Source organism: Martes martes, assembly GCF_963455335.1.
Source record: "Martes martes genome assembly, chromosome: 4".
Classification (NCBI taxonomy): Eukaryota; Metazoa; Chordata; class Mammalia; order Carnivora; family Mustelidae; genus Martes; species Martes martes.
Window position 1 is genome coordinate 92707749 of NC_137891.1, and position 20885 is coordinate 92728633.

The 20885-nt window shown below is 48.5% G+C and overlaps 1 protein-coding gene across 2 annotated transcripts in view; it reads right to left on the reverse strand.

The window, feature by feature from the left end:
* Positions 1-4795: 4795 nt before the first annotated feature.
* The window catches only part of PTGFRN (prostaglandin F2 receptor inhibitor), an 81834-nt gene continuing 65744 nt past the window's right edge, over positions 4796-20885 (reverse strand). Inside the window, exons 7-9 of one of the 2 annotated variants that reach the window (XM_080801160.1) lie at positions 14073-14180; positions 9832-10137; positions 4796-8336 (exon numbers count right to left, since the gene is read on the reverse strand). In XM_080801160.1, the coding sequence (XP_080657286.1) occupies positions 8170-8336; positions 9832-10137; positions 14073-14180 (581 nt within the window). In that variant the 3' untranslated portion in view covers positions 4796-8169. The remainder of the gene's footprint in view (positions 8337-9831; positions 10138-14072; positions 14181-20885) is intronic. The other variant, XM_080801161.1, reaches the window with a different exon arrangement.

Consider the following 20885-nt stretch of genomic DNA (forward strand, 5'->3'; position numbering starts at 1 on the left):
GCAGAAGAGAAAGAGCAACAGATGGGATTCCTCGGCCATTGGCTGTTTCCAGATATTCCCTTGGTAAGGGCTATTCCTTCAATTTCCTACCAGGATTTAAGTGACAGCCAACCCTGATTTTTGAAAAAGAGAGTGCGGGTGGGGGGCACCTGGTTGACTCAGTTGGTAGAACATGCGACTCTTGATCTCAGGGTTGTGAGCTCCAGCCCCATGCTGGGGGTAGAGTTTACTTTAGAAAAACACAGAGTGAGGCTCACAATAGGTCCCAAAGAGAGGAGAAAGGGAGAGGAGACAGGAAGCTGGCTTTGCCTGGGCTCTGGGTCCCTCCTACACCCTCAGATACAGATGCCCATAAAGTAGCTCAGGTGTCTCCTACCCTATTCAATAGCCACATTCTCTCCCTAGCTTCGTACTACCTCGTCTTTCCCCTCCTCTTCAAACTTCTGACGGTTTCCCAGTGTCCTGTTCTCTGTTTGATTTCCTAACTCACCGCCACTTCGGCCCACTGCAATCCAGGGCGGTTCACACAAACATCCACGGTCACAACAGTGGACACGGCTCGGTTCTCCCCTACGCTCCGTCTTTGGGGGCACCAGGTATGTGCCCCCACTGGCAAACCTGCTTGCAATTCTTTCCATCCTCCTCTGATGGCACTCTCTCCAGGATCCTTCCTCAGCCCCGTTGGGCCCCTTCTCACTGGATCCCCCTCCCAGCCCACCCCAACACTGTGGTCTTCTCCTGGGCTCTCAGCAGCCCTTTGCTCTGCACGCTGCTCTCATTCCCCATCTGTCTGCTGACAACCACAGATACACATCCAACCCTGTCTTCTCCCTTCAGTGCCGGACCAGCCACCTAACTGGTGTGGAACATCTCCATTCGAAGGTCCCCCAGGAATCTCAAACTGGAGTCTGACCCTGAAAGCCTTGTCTTCTCTCATTGGTGGTGTCCATCATGGTTGGATGAACCAATATCCTCCCAGATCCACGCTTGGCCTCCACACTCCACATCCACTTCTTCCTCAAATCTTTTATGAACTCATCCTACCTGTTGCTGTCACAACCAAGGGTCTCAATTTTTCTGCTGGATTAACACAGTTCAATTCATCTTTTGGCCTTGCTTGCACACTCTAGCCCCTACTACCAGAACAATCAAACATGTCAACATTGCCACGCATTCTCCTGATTAAGGTGTTCCAGTGGCTCCCCAGATACTTCTAGAAGATTGAGTCCAAACTCCTTGACTTGACCTTTACAAGCTGGCCCTTACAAACTCTCCCACCACCTTGCCCTTCAGACACAGAACCACTTGCACTCCTCCCAACCTGTGCAAAAGCTATCCCCACTGCTTCGAACCTTGCCCCCTTCTTACCTGAGAAATGCCTGTTCTTTCAAGAAACTTAAAAATCTAGGTTTTGTAGATTGTATAATTGTTATATGATAATAACATAATTATTTCGTGCCTCCTTCTCCTACAAGACCATCAATTTCATAATGACAGGGTCCAGTGCTTACTCATCTTTCTATCTGTTCAACAAATACTTGCTGAGAGCTTAAAATACTCAGGCACTGCCACTGGTGTACTGATTTAGAATACGTACAGTCATCCCCCCTGCCTTGTCCACAGCTTCACTTAGTGCAGTCAACCGCGGCCTTCTGGAAGCAGATGATCCTCCTTCTGTCATGTCATCAAGAGGTCAGGAACAGCCTAACGCTACGCCCCAATGTTTACATCATTCACCTCACTTCACGTCATCACACAGGCCTGGTACCATCTCACGTCATCACAAGAAGGGTGAGTACAGGACAATAAGACATTGTGAGAGACAGAAAAACCACGTTTGCTAGTTCTATTATTGTATATTGTTGTAACTGTTCTATTTTATTAGTAGTTATTATTGTTAACTTCTTACCCTGCCTAATTTATAAGTTAAACTGTATCTAGGTACTTACAGGAGAAAAACATAGTAAATAGTAAATACAGGGTTTGGTCCTATCTGGGTTTTCGGGCATCCACTGGGGGTCCTGGAATGTGTCCTCTGCAAGTAAGGGGGGGGCACTAGTGTGCAGACTTTGGAGTCAGAAAGGTCCGCGTTCAAATCTTACTTCATTTGAGCAAATTAATGTCTGTCTTAATCTCCTTATCTCTGAGAATGGGAACTGTAACAGTAGGAACTCCATTATCTGAGGTAATTAGAGCTGTTAATCAATTAACAGAAAATGTCAGGTGAAGCTGAGAACTGTAGGAAGATTCCTGTGTATCTGACACAGGTATTCTCACCTCAACCAACACACTCATTCACCAATCTCTGGGCATAGGCCTAGGTCTTTCCTTTGGGTAGGGGTCTGCTGTCCCATCCCTGCGTAAACCAAACCTATCGTGTCTTGTCCAAAATGTTCCGCTTTGGGCACCTGGGTGGCTCAGTCTTTAAGTGTGTGCCTTCAGCTCAGGTCATGGTCCCAAGGCCCTGGGATAGAGTCCCTCATCAGGCTCCCTACTCAGCGGGGAGCCTGCTTCTCCCTTCTCCCTCTCCCCCTCTGCTACCCCCCCCCAACTTGTGCTGTCAAATAAATAAAAGCTTAAAAAAAAAAAAAAAAGAAAAGGCAATTTGCCTCTGTTGAGTCTTTCCAGAGAATTCTTCTCACATTTACCAACACCTGGTTAGGAAGTGGAGCTGGTGTGCTGAATCAAGAATACGTAGGGTGTGACCTGCTGCAAGAGGGGGCACAAGCCACGCACACGGGGTCAGCAGGGAGCTTCCTCAGCACCTATGCTCCCTAGGGCCGTTCTGATGGAAGGCGTAGTTTCAGTGCGCTCACACAGAGGAAGTCAAGTCACAGGATTTGTTGCTTACACATCCCAGCAACAGGGCCAGGGGCAACAAGCTGGGGTAAGGGTAGCCTCCCATGCCAGGTCATGAGGGAGCAGGAGACAGAGAGCAGGGTGGCAAGCACCTATTATTTTTAAGGAGCGTGGGGGAGAGGTCACTGACTTCTCGAGGGCCTGAACCTAAGTGGTTATTTTATTTTTATTTTTATTTTTTAAAGACTTTATTTATTTATTTGAGAGAGAGAGAGTGAGAGAGAGAATGAGCATGAGAAGTGGGAGGGTCAGAGGGAGAAGCAGACTCCCTGCCGAGCAGGGAGCCTGATATGGGACTCGATTCCGGGACTCCAGGATCATGACCCGAGCCAAAGGCAGTCGCTTAACCAACTGAGCCACCCAGGCGTCCCTAAGTGGTTATTTTAAAAGGCACCTGGGGAAAAGCAAAGTGGGAACTCATAGCAGGATCCCTAAGCAAGTCCTTAGCTAAATGTCCAGATTCTGGGCATGGGTGGCGGTGTCCCCCGTAAAATGCCCAGGCATCTCCTCACAACACCTGTTTGGCACTCACATCCCACTGGAGCACGTGCTACGGAGTGGGTCTGTGTAAATCACAGTCAGCAGGGCCTCTGGCGAATCCACAGAACAGAGAGGACTCAGGCGAACACCAGCTCCACGGGTGGAGCTCAGGTGTGCCCGAGCAGCCGACAAGCCTCGGGGTGGTGAGTGCATCAATCATGTCATTCTGTACTGTTTTTTGAGGCTTTGATATCGTTGATCCTGGGGACTGCCTGTCACGGAGCTAACCAGTTCCTAGAGAGAGAAACTGACTCACCGTGAGCACACCTTTCACGCCACTGATCCAGAGCCCACAGTTCTGCTACCTTCTCCATCAGGGCTCCCACTCAGGACCACTGTCCCCCGCCCTGCTCACCTCAGGACCAGGTTACCAGAAAACTAAGGACAACCCCTGCACCCCAGAACCCACTGAAATGATCCAGATGGATCATCCCTAAGCCTGAGGACCCTGACTCACCTGTCCTTCCCGTGAAAAGCACAATAAAGGCTGCTGCCCATCCCTACCCCCCCTCTGCCTCCTTATGGCCGCTGGCCCTTCCTGTGTGGTCTCCCGGACTGTGGCACGGTATGCTCCCACCTCTTGGGATCTATGAGGAGAACACACTATCTTTGTTCTGCTATCCCTGAGTTACCTAATAAGAACAAAACCTGTATTTTAAAAAACAGGGTGCCACACGCCGTGGGCTGTGGGTCCGAGGAACGGAGCAGCTTCTCTCTGAAGATCCAGCTGCACGGAGAGCGGCGCATGGATAGGCCGTGTGTACCTTCTACGTGTCCGGAACTGCCAATCTCTCAGCCAGGTTAGAAACCAGGACACAGCCCCAGCCCCTGCAGACCTCACCATGAGAGATGCTCCCTGCCCAGGACACATACGGGGCCCACAGGGGAGGGGGGCAGCCAGGAGGGAATCGGGGTTCTCAGTGTTCTCTCTTGTCTGGGCTCTGGAAGCTGGTGGCCCGGGAATGAACACTGTCCTTACATCACAGGGGCTGGCACCTTCTGGACCAGTCTGGCTCCAGACTGGGTCATGAGTCAGAAGAGCCGTTGTGCTCCAGTCATGATACGGTCACAGAACCTTGGGTGTCTGTTTCCTCAGCCACAGACAGGAACAACATCTAACTTCCCGCTTTCATGATGAAAGACCCGTAAGGTCATGAGAATTCACCGAAGAACGAGGAAACTGTGCTAGGTAACAGGACCCTGGCCCACAGCTTTCTCCTCGGCAGGGATCCAGCGCGGCTCCTGTTAAATCCACTCAGGGAGAACCTCCAGCGTGATGCCTGCATTCAGAGAGCCTGGAAGGTGCTGGAGATGTCCCCTGGAATTCAGCCATGGTCCCTCACGCAGAGGAGAAGAAAGGGCAAGGAGACCAAGATCAAGTTCCTCACACAACTTCAATTTAAATTAAACTTCCTTTAATGAAATAAAAAACAGATGGTGCATTGCATAATATTTGTGGTCACAGTATAAAACAATACAATTAGTTCATATAACATCGGATATGGACAAAAATACACAAGACCCTTTCTTTGTCTACACGAAATCCGGCAGATCCTTATGTGCCACGCTAAGAAAGACAGAAAGTCACCCTTTTTTTATTTTTATCTTAGTGATCTGCACACAATATTTATCACTGAGAATTTGCTCCAACAGCAGAGGAGAACTTACCCAAATCCTAGTTCCCTTCTTCCTCTGTTGTCCTCGGTGAAGCTAAAAAAAGAAAAAGTTTTCTGAAAGTAGCAAGTTGTGTAGTATTGCTTATTATTCCTGCCAAAAAGGCTCAGTCTTTGGCTCACAGATGTCAGTGACAAAATCATGGCTGCAGACGGTCTGCAAAGCAAGAAGCAAGAGCCACGGGGGAAAACAGACAAGGGTCTGGGTGGCAGGGGCGTCCTTTGCCAGGATCTTAGGGGAAAAGCCACGTGGGTGGGGAGGGGAAAAAATACACAAATAAATAAATTTCTAAATTAAGATTTAAATCCAGTTGGTGAGTCAGAGTTCCACCGTCCCATGAAAAAAATCTGAAAAGTTGTTAAAAAGTCAGAGTTTGCTTTTTTTGCTTTTTTTTTTTTTAAAGCGAAAAGTGTATGTAAACATTACAAAGTAAACAATTTAAAGTAATTTCAAGGCTTCTATCTGAACATAGCTTAGGCTCTTTCTGGGGGTATTTTTGTGATTAGAAAAAAAAACACCAAACTTTTTAAAAAGTTTCTTTTTGTTAAGAAGTGCAATCTCATCCACGTGAATTGTGGCTAGGTTCTTCTTCCATTCCTATGAGTGCTTCTGGCAGGAACAACTTCCAGAAGAGCACTTTGTGGGGAGCCCTATTTGGTACAGTGACAGAGTGTATCTAACACTTTTAAAAGGACACACATTCCAGGCCCTGGGATCTCTTCCTCCTCTGGACCAGCCCCTCTAAGTGACTTGCTGTTGGGCCCGATGATCAGAGGACAGGGTTGGGGTCCATGCCTGAACAATCCCAGCCTTGAGCTACAAGGGCAGTTTGAAAGGAGAAGGTACAGTGCATGAGCACAGGTTACTTCTCCTCCTGCCAAGTGTCTGCTGTGACCCATCAATGGTCTCACATCGACCTGGGGCCACCTGGTCACATGCAGGGCTAGGTACCCTTTCCTCTACCAACGAGGACTTGCACTACAATAATCCTGAATCTTCTTATAGGACTGATAACTGTGTGGGCTCAAAGGGCACTGGTGTCACTAACATAGCACCTGTGAATAAGTGTTCTCTCTTTAATTCCCATATATACAATCACCTGTGACCCACCTCCCCTGACATCGCATAAGCAAGAAACGACAGGTGGAAAAGACCCGAACCTAGCGCTGTCACGGCCTCCCCCTCTTCCTCTGGTTGTCTGTGCTCTGGTGGGGCAGATGCTGGGCCTGGAGTGCATCTGTGCCATTACTCTTAGCACAGTGTCCACCATGAGGGGTCCCCTAGGTGGGCAGAACCAAAAGGGGAAGCTGGGTGGTGATCTGCACCTCCCCCCTTCCTGGGGTGAGGGGAGGGGAGACTTGGTGACAAGGGCAGAATGGATTGTGGGCAGCACAGTGAGGGAAGTGGAGGGGACGATGGTGAGCTGGGGTGGGGGGAGTGTGGCTCGTCCGGCCCATTGTGACAAAGAGCCACACATGAATGGCCATCATTTTGTATGACTTTATTGCTCAAAACAAACGAATCTTTTTTCCCTTGGGAAGACAGAGCAGTGTTAGACCCGTCAGAGCCGGGATAAAAGCAGAGAGGATTGCAATGTGGGCCATGAGTCACCAGTGGGCCTCAGAAAACCCCACTGGGATGCTTCTGAGAGGCCAGTGCTGTGCAGGGGCAGATGCCTTGGGGAGCGGAGGATCTCTTTTGGTCTGTGTCCTACTCCTGGTACGAGCAATCGGGCAAAACGGATTGCTCTCAGATCTACTTTGTAGGCTGTTCACACAGCAGTAAATTGCTGGTTTCCTCCGTGCTCCTAACAGGAAAGCAAACCTATCACAAAGCATACCCTTCCTCACTAACCCCCTGCAGGGGATCTTACAAAGACTTGAAGGACTGAAAAGGTCATGGAAAATGCATGGTTTTCTTCCAGGTAATTTCTGATTCTGTGAAGGCAGACAGTCTTGCAAACAGCAACACGCCTTCACGTGAAGGAGCCCAAGCAGCCCGTGAAGGACATGGGGCATCTGTGGGGGCCACAGGCGGTCCCTGGGTGGCCAAGGCCTCTGCCGCCCACAAAGGGCAGGAAGGGGGGACGGGGACGGCTCCCTCTCTCCGGACATAGCCCCGGCACCACCACCCCGTCCGGCACGAGCTGCGGACATCTAACTCCCAGGACCCTCTTCCGCTCTCCCTGGGGCCCCCTGAGGCACAGTGGCCTCGGAACCACTGCAGTGAGTGCCTCCTTCCCTTGTCCCCAACCTCCCCCTCCTTGAGGACCTCCTTACTGCCCTGGACAGAGGTGGCTGTGTATTTTTCTTCATATTCATACTCATTCTTAAGGCTAAGGTGGCAAGATAAGGTGCTTGGTGGAGAGCCAAATTCTAGATTCCAGGGCCATGTCAGGGCCATGTCAGCACGCTCGCATAAAAGCAAATACCAAAGAAATGGAAAGGGGGCAGAGAAGCATTAAAAATTTTAAAAAATTAAAAAAGAAAGAAACAAAGGAAAGCATTTGGGCTCAGTAAGAAGTTACATACTGCAAGTTTAGATTTCAAATGTCGTCTAAACCCCTGAAAATCCGGGGTGGGTAGGGTGGTAAAAGCCACCAGTTAGCCTTCGGCACAGGCCTGTGTGGGGCAGAGGGCGGCGTTGGCAGCGCTCCTAACACAGGGCCCCCATGTGGAAGCAGGCTCCGGGCAGGCGACTCAGTCCTCCCCCCCGCCCCAAGACCAAGAACTCTGAGAGCCATCATCCTTCCTCCCCGCAACCCCTCGAAACCAAACAGACGAACACACACAGGTCAGAGATCTATAAACCGGCAGGAGAAAAAAATTAGACAAAAGGGGTAACCATTAAAAAGCCGCAGCTGGGAAAACACACACGCGATTGTTCTACCAGAAAGTGCCGTGGGGAGAAGAGCCGTGTGCTGGTAAACGTGTCCGCGCTCAGGACTGGACATGCAGAGAAGAGAGCGCGCCAGGTCCCACCTGAGATTAGAGAGGACTGGGTTTGAGTGTCACACACTGCACGTGAAAAGCTTGCTGTCCTCTTCCTGCCCCGAGGGCTCCGATGCCGGGCCGGTGGCCGCTCCCTGGCCGGGCCCTAGTCCATCTCCATGGACATGAGCCGGCGGCGCTCACGCCTCGTCTCCTGGACCTCCTTCTTGCAGCACCAGTGCGAGCTGCAGTACCCGATGAGGCAGGACAGGAGCCCGATGACGGTGGACAGGCCCACGCCGATCAGCAGCGGGTACTTGAAGGCATTCAGCACTGGGAGGGACAGAGCAAGGGGATGCAGGGTCAGTGGTGCTGGATACAGACACCAGAAGCCCACTGCCTGCCCCCCTCCCTCCCCACAGGTCAGGTAACCACCCCCCAAATACCCACCCCCCAGGGGACTCGAGCTCTATCCAGCACCTAGCACTGTGCTCTTGGAGACAGGATCACCCTTATCTATGCACAAAGTGAACAGATCACACCCCACCCAGCTCTGGGAGGGAGAAACAAAAAAACAGAAAAAAGAATTCATTTGATGTCTTTGAATGTCAACTTGCTTTTTAGGGTTTTGGCAGGAGATGGATTTTTAAAAGTCAGGATAAGGGCATCGCACATACAGCAGCAGATGAAGCCTTAAAAAAACGTTCATAAATCAATTCTCTGCATCAAATAACTGAAGTGTACTCGGGGAGCTATTTTAAGTAACACTATAGTAAATTATCTAGCAAAGTGAATAATCGCTCCCTTGTTTGGGAATCTGGGTTTTCATATGGAGCTACTCCATGTGAGGAATTTCTAAGATGCAAATAGGGTCTAAGTGATGAAGTTTCAGGAAGGCACAAACACCATACAGATCGCATGCACTCAAATCCCAAGTCTCTTCTCCCAGACGCACCAGCCCTCCTTGGGCGGATGCTGGCACACCGAGGGCTGCCTGACATTTCACGCGGCTCACCTTTCGGAACAGCCCGACGCAAGATAGTTACCCCATTGTACGAGAGAGGAAACAAAGGACCACAAAAGTGAAGTCATCTGTGGACAAGCTGGGGTTTCGATTTCAGTCTCCCCCAAACTGACAGCCCATCAGGGAAACACACTCCAAGGCCCCTCCCAACCCTCAGAGGCGCTGGTGCTTTAACGCTCTCCATGGAATTTCCCCATTAACATTTGACTCTGAAGCTTTTCGCAGAGAAGACCGGTTTCTCACTAGCCAAGGAACAACGGGCCTCACTCTGGGATGTTTGGGGAACAGAGGGGTGGGAAGGGGGCCCTCTGACAACCGAGTTAGAATGAGTGTGGTGGCAAAGCCCCCTTCCCATCTCAGGGTTCTGGAGAGAACCCTACCTATGCTAATGACAATAGGCAAAGCCTCCCTTATCCAAGAAGCAAAACCAGGAGGAGGACAGGAGGGGCAGGAAACCTTCACTGCCTCCGCTGTGGACCTGAACCCACTCTCTCGATGACGTTCTCTGCCTCTGCCGGCAGAATCCAGGCCAACCCTCTGACAAGGAAAGTGGGTTTGCACAGAATTTAGAGAAAGCATCAGAAATCTCTCCGGGAAGTCTTAAAATCATTTCCCAGTAGTGCCTCCTGTGGGCAATACCACAGCTGGGGAAACAGCACAGCCTGTGTGTGCTCCCTTGGGGTCCAGGCCCAGGCCGGGTCTGGAGCAAGCAGGCCGTGTGGTGGCACGGTCTCAGACGGTGGCCACCTGATCCCATCAGCTGCGGCCCAGCCCAGAGACTTCGCTGCTGCGTATCATTCTTACCATCCATCTTCACAGTTACAAAGATGGGCTTGGAGTAGATCTCAGCCTCCTTCTGCCAGGAACCCGTCGGGGACTTGACCCACGGAGTCACAGAGCAGTAGTAGTTGCCAAAGTCCTGGTCCTCAGAGCCATGAACTTGCAGCAAGAATTCCAGCACGCTCACACGCTCTAGGCTGAGCTCGCTCTTCCCGTCTCTCTCTGCCATGGTCACGATCCCCTTCCGATCGAGAGAAGACAGGAGGACGGGAGCCTTGTCCAGACCGAAGGAGTGCACCGCAAACCAGGACACATCAAAGGCCATGTCGTCTGTGGATGACAGACCGAGCCGGAACCCTGGGTCAGTGCAACCGGCAGAAATCGCGCGTGTGGCTAACACACACGTCATATCACCGGGGGCCAGCATGGCTCAGCATGCCTTAGGCCAGGCCAGCCCCACGATGAAGGTACTGTCACACTCCCCACCATGGTGGGGCCCAACACCTCGTTCCAGGTCACAGAGCCAGGAGCAGCACAACATGCAGCTTCACCCAGGGACTGGAGCTCCAGAGTCCTCCCTCTTAACCACGCCGCCACCACCACCCAACCTAAGACGCACCCAAAACCATCTCCTGCAAGGAACACAGGACATAAAGGGGCTAGGTGGTGGCTATCCCAAAGCAGGGTCCTCTGACATGTCAGGCAGAAGAGCCCAAGACTGGAGGACACTAATGTAGTCAAGAATGAAAGGTACATAAAGTGAACCAGACAAAATTTAGAGTCATAGCAGTTTAGGGGTTTCTTATTTGTTTTGGGGTCTTGGGCTTTTTTTTTGTTTTTTAGATTTTATTTATCTACTTATCGGAGAGAGAGAGAGAATGAGTGTGCACAAGCAGGGGGAGCAGCAGAGGGAGAGGGAGAAGCAGGCTTCCCGCTGAGCAGGGAGCCCGATACGGGGTTTGATCCCAGGAACCCTGGGATCACGACCTGAGCCAAAGGCAGATGCTTAACTGACTGAGCCACAGGTGCCCCAACAGTTTAGGTTTTATTGTTCACTGTGTTTTTTTCCCCTGCAGATGTGCTTAAGTTCAAAGCAAGAGGAAAACACGTCCAGCTGAGAAAGTGGAACACCAGTAACAGTCCCAGGAAGGAGGCTGCTGAATCTCAAAGGACTCTGCAAAGTTAAGGTTCTAGCAGCTTCAAACAAATGAACACGGGCACAGGAGAAGGAAGACTCTGGCATGTGAAGACGGAGGACACACCGTAAGCCCCTGACCTCTTCTCTTAGCCATTCCCTAATGACATCTGCCATGTTGGGCCTGGGGCGCGTTCAGCAGGCAAGGAAGGACTACAAGGCCACACACACTTTCTATCTTAAATTCACCTGATAAGGCTTTTTATATAAATGTTAAATGACACCATTTTTGTACACAAAAAGTAATATTTATTCAGTTTGTGAAAATACACTAACAACCTCAAAATCACTATATGCCCTCACACCCTCAGGGTGTGCTGCCTTCACCGGCAGGGGCTGCGTGGATCCAGAAGGCAAGAAGTCACAACTGTGTCGCCGATACTCAGGCGCAGAGTCTAGCCCCAGTCCCGCCAGGTGTCATGGAGCTGTGGCCAGCTTGCAGGGCCAGGCTAGCGCGCTAGACTCCTGGCACCAGCCCCTGCTGGCCATGTGGCCTGGACGAGTTACTTAATGCTCTGTGACGTAGTTTCCTCAGCTGGAAGAGGAATACTAACACCTTCGCCCATGGTGAAGTGAGTCATCTCTGCAAAATGCTTAGAACCACACATGCCTGGCACACAGCGCTCACTGCTTGCCCACCATGAGCATCCTTATCTCCACACTACAACATACCCAGTCCACAACGCTGCTGACAGGGAGGGCCTTCCCGCCAGCAGCAGAGGCTCTTGGTGCCTCGAACATTCTCACACCCCTACCCTCTTCCAGAGGACTGGCTTCCACGGATGGGAGCCACTTCCTGGAGATGAAGAAACACCCCTGCTCCCCAACCATCTGGACTGTGTGCAGCGACTGGGGAATGGTGGGGACCTAAAACCCCAGTACCTTACCTCACAAAGGCTGTCCTCTGTGGTACCACCGACGCTCCAGAGCTCCCCGGGGGAGTCAGGCTTGCTCTGAATTCACATCTTTGCCTGGCTTCTTTCCCTGCTCTGTCTCGACTCCCTCGCTCCCTGGGAGCACATCATCAATTAACCACCTGCACGCTTGTTTCAGGCTTTGCTTCTGGAGAACCTGACCTAAGACACGGCCTCTAAAGGGCAGTGATCTGCCCTGTCCGTCCCCTCTCAGCACAGGAGTGCCCTTGTGCTCGGCCCACTTGCACAGTATACCCTTTCCAAAAGAGAATTCCTTCACAGCTCAGCAGGTGCGTGAGGAAAAACTAAATTACAGCGTGTGCTTCATTATTCAGAATCTTCTACCCACATAGTCCAAGAGGGCAAAGTTCTGGAGAACTGTGACCTGCATGATAGCAGCCACCTATAGCTTCTGTAATCACCCGGGAGGAAGACTTTTATATTAAGGCCAAAACCGAGAAAGAACATTTAAATGATTTATTTTTGTATATATCATCCATGAGCTTCGAGGGTAAACATGGTTCCAATTTCTGAATGCGATCCCCTCCCCCATTTCCTGGCAGCCTCTTCTACTCTCACTTTCGTTTTCTCTTCCTAACCCCACTCTGTGTCCCCGATCCTCCACACCCCAGCATCCTCAAGACCTGAGCTGCCCACCCTTTGCCCTTGAGAACACAGCTCACCAACGGGTGGCTTGGGTGGATGGATTCCTTCTCCTTTCCTTCCACCTTCTTTTCCCTACTGCTGCAGCTCAGCCTGTTTGGGTTCCCTGAGAGAGCCAGTCTGGGACCCACGAGCTCGTGCAGGGCTCAGCAGCCTACAGCCCGCAGGCCGAATCCAGCCCACCAGCTGTGTGTGTCAATAAATCTTCATGGGAACACAGTCAAGCCCATTTGCTTACATCCCGTCTATGGCTGCTTTCACACCAACAGCCACAAAGCCAAGTAGTTGCTGCGGAGACCATCTGGCCCATGAGGCCAAGACTTCCTACTGGAGTAGCTGCTGACCCAGAACTAGTTACCACCTGCACCTCTGACCCGAGGTCCTGAAGAAGCTGGATCTTGGCTGGTGGCCACCCGGACCTTTGTTCCTTGACGCCAGCTCTGCCCAGTCCCCTGCTCATGCTGTCCACTCTGGTTTCACTGCGGGCCGTCCTCACTTTGCTTACAACCTGCCCTTGCTACAGAATGAACACCAGCTTCTGCTTTCCACCCCAGGGCCACAGGCCCAGTGGTCTCTGCACAGAACGCTGAGAGCCTCGTACACTTTGGCCTTTGCAAGGTGCCAATCGGTGAGAGGCTCGGGCTCTGCCTGTGCTGGGGTGGGCAGTACGAAGACACCCAAGGACAAAGCGTACGGGAGAGAGTGCAGGTCCCACGCAGCGGATCAGGTTCTCCACCGTCTCATTAGGAGAAGGCAGCAGTGGGTACTGTCCTGCTCGGCAACAGACACCTTATGTGCCTTTAATGTTCTTTCAAACCCCAAGGGTCTACAAGCAAGGTGGGGACACCAACTGGTCACTGAAGAAAAGGTGTAAGATTGACAGCTGAGAGCTCTTAGGCATCCCATGGGCAATGCTAACATTTTTTGCAAAGAAAAGGTCTATGAAGATTTCCCAAGAATTTAAACTACCAAAGTACCATCTGGTCACTTGCTGCTCGTTTACTCTGCTCCATCCTTCACCAGAGAGTCAACACCATCTGATAGTATATCATATGAGGATTGCTTTCTTGTTTACCTCCTTAACCAGGCTGCAAGCTCCACGATATGGGGCGTCTGGCCCCTCCTCTAGAACAGTGCCTGTTACCAGAGCAGCTCAATAAATATCTGAATGAATCAAGGCTTAAAAGACAAACTAACGGAGCTGGACCCTGCTGACAGGTTTCAAACCAGCCTGAACTTGAACCTGCCCTGGAAGAGGCCTTGGACAACTCTGATTCCAACATCTGGATGGGTTTCTAAATCATCTAACAGACAGAGGCATCCATCAGCAAGGATTTACTCAACACCTACTGGGTACCAGGTACGGAGCGGGGCAGTTCGGGGATTCGCACAGTCTAATCCGTGACCTCGGCGTCCAGGTCACACAGTGGGGATGACACGACAGGCATTTACAGAAAGTGACATGGGCAAGGGGAGAAGACAGAGCGAAATACCTGGATCCAGGGCCGCTCCTTCAACAGTGATGATACAAAAGAGTTTGATCAGATCTCCCCGGATGACCGACGGTGTGTCTGAGTGCACGGAGGCATTAAATACAGGCCCTGGAAGAGAGTGAGAGCCCCTCATTATTTCCGCTCACGCTTCTGTTTCAATTCCACTCCTGGCGCTCTCATGAGCATCTGTGGGCGGCCCCCCTTCCTTGGACCTGGGCGAGATGGTGTTCTCAGGCTGCTTTTCTTCAGAGAGACAAGTGTGTCAAGCACAGCCAAATGAGCAATCACCTGAATTACACCCACAACAGAACTCTTTGTTTCTGGCTTTTCCTTTACCCCTTCTCTGATGACAACCACGGACCCCTTGGAAGGCCACCCCTACCTGCTGCCTGGGTGCCGCTTCTGGTTCTGTGTGGTTCACTTCCAGACCGAGGTGGCAGGAGAGCAAAAGGCACGGGACTGAACCAGTGACACTTCTGGCCCCGACGGAGTGAGAGGCCTCACTGTGCTGGGGACATGGGCTCTGCCATTGGGAGGCTGAAATGCAGTCAGGTGACAGACGTGCCAACCATGACAACATTCTGTAGGGGACAGTGGGAGCACCAGAGGCCCAGCTCCAATCTGTCAGGGGAAATTGAGGCAGCACGGGTTTTGCTTCAAAACACTACCCAGACTCTCACACCTGCCCGAGAACATCCCCTTGATATTCAGTTGGCTTTAAAAAAGACTCTTTTGGGGCACCTGGGTGGCTCAGTGGGTTAAGCCTCTGCCTTCGGCTCAGGTCATGATCTCAGGGTCCTGGGACTAAGCCCCGCATCGGGCTCTCTGCTCAGTGGGGAGCCTGCTTCCCCCCGCTCTCTGCCTGCCTCTGCCTACTTGTGATCTCTGTCTGTCAAATAAATAAATAAATGAGATTTTTTAAAAAATAAAAATAAAAAATAAAAAAAGGCTCTTTCCTTCTTCCAGAGGCCAAAAGATGTGTCTACCCAAACTAAGCTAACTGTGCAAGGCAGAGATGCTCCCACTGTTTTGAATTGTGGGCACAAAAATGAGCAACAAAATAGGAAGTATAAAGATTGAACACATAGAGAGAATTTAGTGCCAGAATTTAATAATATTTACCATAGAGTCTGCTGGATGCATTTGACTGTGGGTACAATTATTGTTATGCTATTTGATGACGAGGCATAAGTAAGTGAATTTATTAAATTAAAAAAAAAGTATGCCTTGGATGGAAGGAATCTGGCTCCTATCCCCTTCTTAGAGAGAGGGGCTACGTACTACCTTCCCTTTTTTTTCTTAAAAAACCTTTTACTCCTCAGTTTCAGGCAACAGCATTGCATAGCTTTAAGTCAACCTGATCCTAAGAGCCCGAAATTTACCTTATCCTAACAAGAACAGGCAAACCTGTAGAAGGTTCCAGAATACCAGTGCCGTGGGATGCTCCTTGGGTTCCCTGGGAAGCAAAAAGAGATGGCCCTGGACACTGATTCTGAAAATCATTAGATGCTAACAACACAAGTATTACTACCTTTTAAATCAGATCACCAAAAAGGAAAAATAAGTGGACTTTAACATACACAAAAATGACTGGGAAAGTGTGTAAAAGGTCATGCAAACCAATGAGGCAAAGAGCTAGAAAGGCTGTGTTTTTACTTCACTGTGAGCAGTAAGATGAACTCATCGGACTCTTTCCTCAAACCAAGAGTGGGAGCAGTTGGTGTTCTGCTGGGAGAAAGGCGAAGGGTGGGTGGAGGAGATGGCAACCTAGGGAGGTGGGGCAGCCCTGAGCAGGTTGTGGTGAGAGTTCAGACTAACCAGAGAGCAGCAGAAGGGCATCAACTCCGGGCGCAGGGGAGAACATAACAGGACGGTGGTCACGGAGCAAGGGGAAAGGAAGGAAAACAGAGGAGACAAGGAAACCTGACCTACTTGTGGGTAGCCTGCCCTTCAATAGACCCCTCTCCCAGCCACAGTTCCCACAGGTCCTGACCACCCTGGATTTGCTCTGCTTATTGGAGTGAGGTGGGACAGGATTAAGCCAATGGCTCTGACTTGGCCCAGTGTTCATGACTGCGGAGCACTTCATACCACATCGGGCCATCTGGGAGCACAGGCCAGTAGCGACCCAGGTGAGCAACAAGGACCGTTTTTTTTTCTCTGACTAGAAATTTTGCAGTCATAAACAGAGCTACACCAACGGGTTTCTTCCAAGTGGTCGAGGTCCCTTCTAAGACCCCACAAAATGATAAAACATAAGGACCCTTATAATGGATTTAGGTTCCTAAATTTGAAACAGCACACAAAGACTTACCAATTTGGACACATTTCACTTTCTTTTCTTTATATTTCCAAAGAAAACCCCAAATGCCTTCTACGTCACAAGTTATGGTTCTCATTTCCCCTAGTAGCTGTGGCTGTAGGAACAAGAGAGCATCTATGCTGTGGCTTGCCATGCGGACACGGGTCTGGGAAAAGGCCTTCGCTGTAAAATATTCACAGCAGTGGATTTCCTTCTAATGAAATCAACAACTCACTGTTAATGTGGGTCATTATCCCAGGCTTGGAAATATTTTTAATATGGTCAGTTTCTGTGGTAATGCTGTTTTTGCGAGGGAATCTGTCCGCTTAACTTCACGGATGACAGACTATGGCACGGAGAATTTAAGTGAACCAGAGTCACTAGATGTCCCCCGATTCCTAGCCTCCGGAGAGTAGGTGGACCACACTCAGCTTTCTAAATACAAACGTTGACAGAACATATTCTAACTCCAACCCCTAAAAAGGGCTGTAAATAGCAGTCCTCTTGTGAGAGCCGAAATTGCAGACCATCTGCATGACCATCAATAGGGTTAAATGACTGACTAAATTCTGGGGGGTGGAGTCATTAAAATTATTTACGTAGAATTCGTTTTAACATGAAAACTACTGATCTTAGAAGGTCAAAGGGGGGGAAAGCAGATCACAAAATTGTATAGACAGCCTGATCTCACAGCCATGAAGAAAACATGCAAGGGAAGATTTCTAGGAACACAATCAACACAAATGAACAGTGTCCAGTAGGTTATGGCTGATTCTTTTCCTTCTTTCTGCTCTACCCTATTTTCAAGCTTTTTTCTATTAAGGAGAAAAACTTTGTTCTCATTCTTCTTTAAAGGCCAACACCCTGAACACCATAACATTTTATTTGTATTTTCCCCCTGACACTTTGGGTCAGTGAAATTCGTAACTCAGCTGCGCCCCTTTGGAAACACGGTCTGCATACCAAGAGGCAAGCACCCCAATACTGGGGGAAAGAGAGGCAGACACCAGGAAGGACCTCTCTGTTATGGGTATCTTATGGTGTTGTTGCTGATTTTTAGGACATGAAGACTTTTCAGTATCAAGTCAGTATTTGCTGGGAGCCATTCAGGGCGAGGGCGCAGTGCTGGGTGGATCGGACAGCCACTGCTCCTAATGAAACTGTGAACTGGCCATGACAACCCCGTGGACTAAAGAAAATTTAAAAACTCAGCCAGTCTGTTCAACCTGGAAGCTCCAGTCATTTTATCTGTTATGCAGAGATGTAAAGAATTGAGAAATAGACTCAATGCCCATTCCTCACCCAGAAATACAAAAGATTTTATGTCTCCCCTGTTTCCCGTAACAGTTCTAGCGAAACATCAAATAACAAATGTAAAACAAGATGGAATAAACTCCTACAGAGAATAAAACAGCGACACAAATAAAAGACAAAAATCCCATAATCATCTGACTCTCAAAAGACACAGACAAAGCATTTAACAACATCCAACATCTCTTCATGGTGAAAACACTCAACAAACCAGTAAGGAAGGGAAACTTCCCCAGCTCAATAAAGGGCATCTATGGAAAAAACCAAAAAACCAAAAAAACAGTTACAATGATTTTTAATGGGAAAAGGTGGAAAACCCTCCCCGTAAGATCAGGAACAAGACAAGGATGTCCACTTATGCCACCACTATTCTACATTCTACTAGAGGCTCCAGCCAGGGCAATTAGGTGAGAAAAAGAATTAGAAGGTATTCACTCTAGAAAGGAAAAAGTAAAATTGTCTTTATTCACAGATGCCATTTTATTATATTTAAAACACCCTAAGGAATCAACCAAAAAACAATTAAAACTAATAGTAAGTCCAGCAAGGTTGCAGAATCCAACACCAATATATAAAAATCAGCTGTGCTTCTATATATTTGCAAAGAACAAACGGAATAGGAGATTGAGAACAATTCCATTTACAGCAGCAACAAAAAATAAAATACTCAGGAGAAATTTAATGAAAGAAGTTCAAGATTTGTGCACGGACAACTACCAAATACCACTCACAGAAATTAAAGAAGACCCAACTGAACAGAAAGATGTTCCATGTTGACACATTAGAAGGCAATACTGTGAAACGGCAATACTCTCCGAACTGATCTACAGATTCACACAATTCCTAGCAAAGCTCCAGCAGTCATCTTTGCAGAAATTAATGGGTGATCCTAAAATTCATATAGAAATGCAAGGGACCCAGCATAGCCAAGACATCTCGAAAAAGAACAAAGTTGGAACGCTCATACTTCCTGATTTCAAAATTTACTACAAAGCTACAGTAATCAATCAAATGTGGTCCTGGTATAGGAAAAGACATACAGAGCAACGTAACAGAACTGTGAGTCTATAAAACTCCTTACATTCATGGTTAAAGGATTCTTGACAAGTGTGCCAAGACAAGTCAAGGGGGAAGGAAGAGGCTGGTCCACAAATGGTTGACTAGAAGAACCAATGGGTGCTCACATGCAAAAGAACAAAGCTGAATTCCCATCCTCTGCTACACACAAAAATCAGGGCACCTGGGTTGCTCAGTGGGTTAAGCGTCTGCCTTCAGTTCAGGTCATGATCCCAGAGTCCTGGAATAGAGCCTCATGTCAGGCTCCCTGCTCAGCGGGGAGATCTCCCTCGGCCCTTCCCCACCCTCTCCCCGTGTTCACGCACTCTTCTCTCTCTATCTCAAATACATAAAATCTTAAAAAAAAAAAATTAACTAGAATGGGTCATAGCACTAAAAGTAAGAGCTGAAAACTGTAAAGTTCCTTAGAAGAAAACAGAGGCATAAATCTTCACAACCTGTGATCAGGCAATGGTTTCTTTAGCTAAGACACCAAAAACACAAGCAACAAAAAGAAAAATAAACTGGACTTCATCAAAATTACAAGCTTGAGTGTGCTTCACGGGACACCATGAGCAAAGTGAAAAAACTACCCACAGAGTGGGAGAAGATATTTTTAAACCATGTGTCTGTTAATGGGCTTGTATCCAGACTCTCTGAAAAACTTGACTACTCAACAATGAAAAAGATGAATAACACAATTTAAAAATGGGCCAACAATCTGTATAGACATTTCTCCACAGAAGATACACATACGACCAACAGCTACATGAAAAGATGCTCAACATCAATAGTCATTAGGAAAATGCATATTAAAACCACAATAAAACACAGCTTCACACCCACCAGGTCGCCTACGATAAAAAAGATGGAGAATAACAGGGTTAGTGAGGATGTGGCACACTTAGAAGCCTCACACATTGCTGGTGGGAATATAAAAGGGGTAGCTGCTTTCGAACACAGTTTGGCAGTTCCTCAGAGTTAAACAGAGCTCATATGACCCAGTGTCACTCCTGGGTGAGAAATGAACTCTGATGTCCACCCACAAGACTTGTACGCTAATGTTTACGTCAGCATTATTCGCCATAGCCACGAGGGTGCAAACAACCTCATGTCTGTCAGCAGATGAATGGATAAACAAAATGTGGTCCATCCACACCACAGATATTGCTCAGCCATAAAAAAGCAGAGTACTGACGCGTGCCATCACGTGGATGGACCTAGAAAATGGTACATCAGATAGAAGAAGCCAGTCAGAAAGTCCACATATATGGTTCAATTTATGTGAAACATCCAGAAGAGACAAATCTCCAGCGACAGAAAGATTAGTGGTTGCCAGGGGCTGGGGATGGGAAGGGAGTACTAATGGGTACAGAGTTTCTTTCTGGAGTGGTTAAAAACTCTGGGATAAGATCGTGGCAATGGCTACACAACTGTGTGAATATACTAAAAAATACTCAACTGTACACTTGATATGGGTGAATTTTATATGTTAACTATAATTCAATGAAGCCGTTATTAAAAAACAAATAAGCGGATACACAATAAAAGAAACCTGTGCTTTCTCTGCTCTTTCCAAATCTAAGGGTTTGTTGTTTTTTTTTTTTAAGATTTTATTTATTTATTTGACAGACAGAGGTCACAAGTAGGCAGAGAGGCAGGCAGAGAGAGGGGGGGAAGCAGGCTCCCCTCTGAGCAGAGAGCCCAATGCGGGGTTTGATCTCTGGACCCTGGGATCATGACCTGAGCCAAAAGCAGAGGCTTAACCCACTGAGCCACCCAGGCACCCCAAATCTAAGGGTTCAAATCAGTATTTTCTCCTTATTCAGCTAAATGTTAACAGACTTAGAGCATGGTAGAAGATATTGAAGTTTATATTAATACAAAATAATACTAATAAAAACTTTAATGGAAAAAATACACTTTAAGGTCTAGCTTACCTGCACTCTAAAAAGTAACCATGTAATTCAACAAATATCTTGTATTCATTATGCCGATTCAATTAATACCTGAATTTTTACAGGTGAGTATAAATTTACAGTCAGAAACTTCTAATTGGAATCCATGGCAGATTTAGTGAAACCATTCAATATTAAACTCATAAATGATGATCCTTCACCTTGATATCCTAAATAAAATTGGGG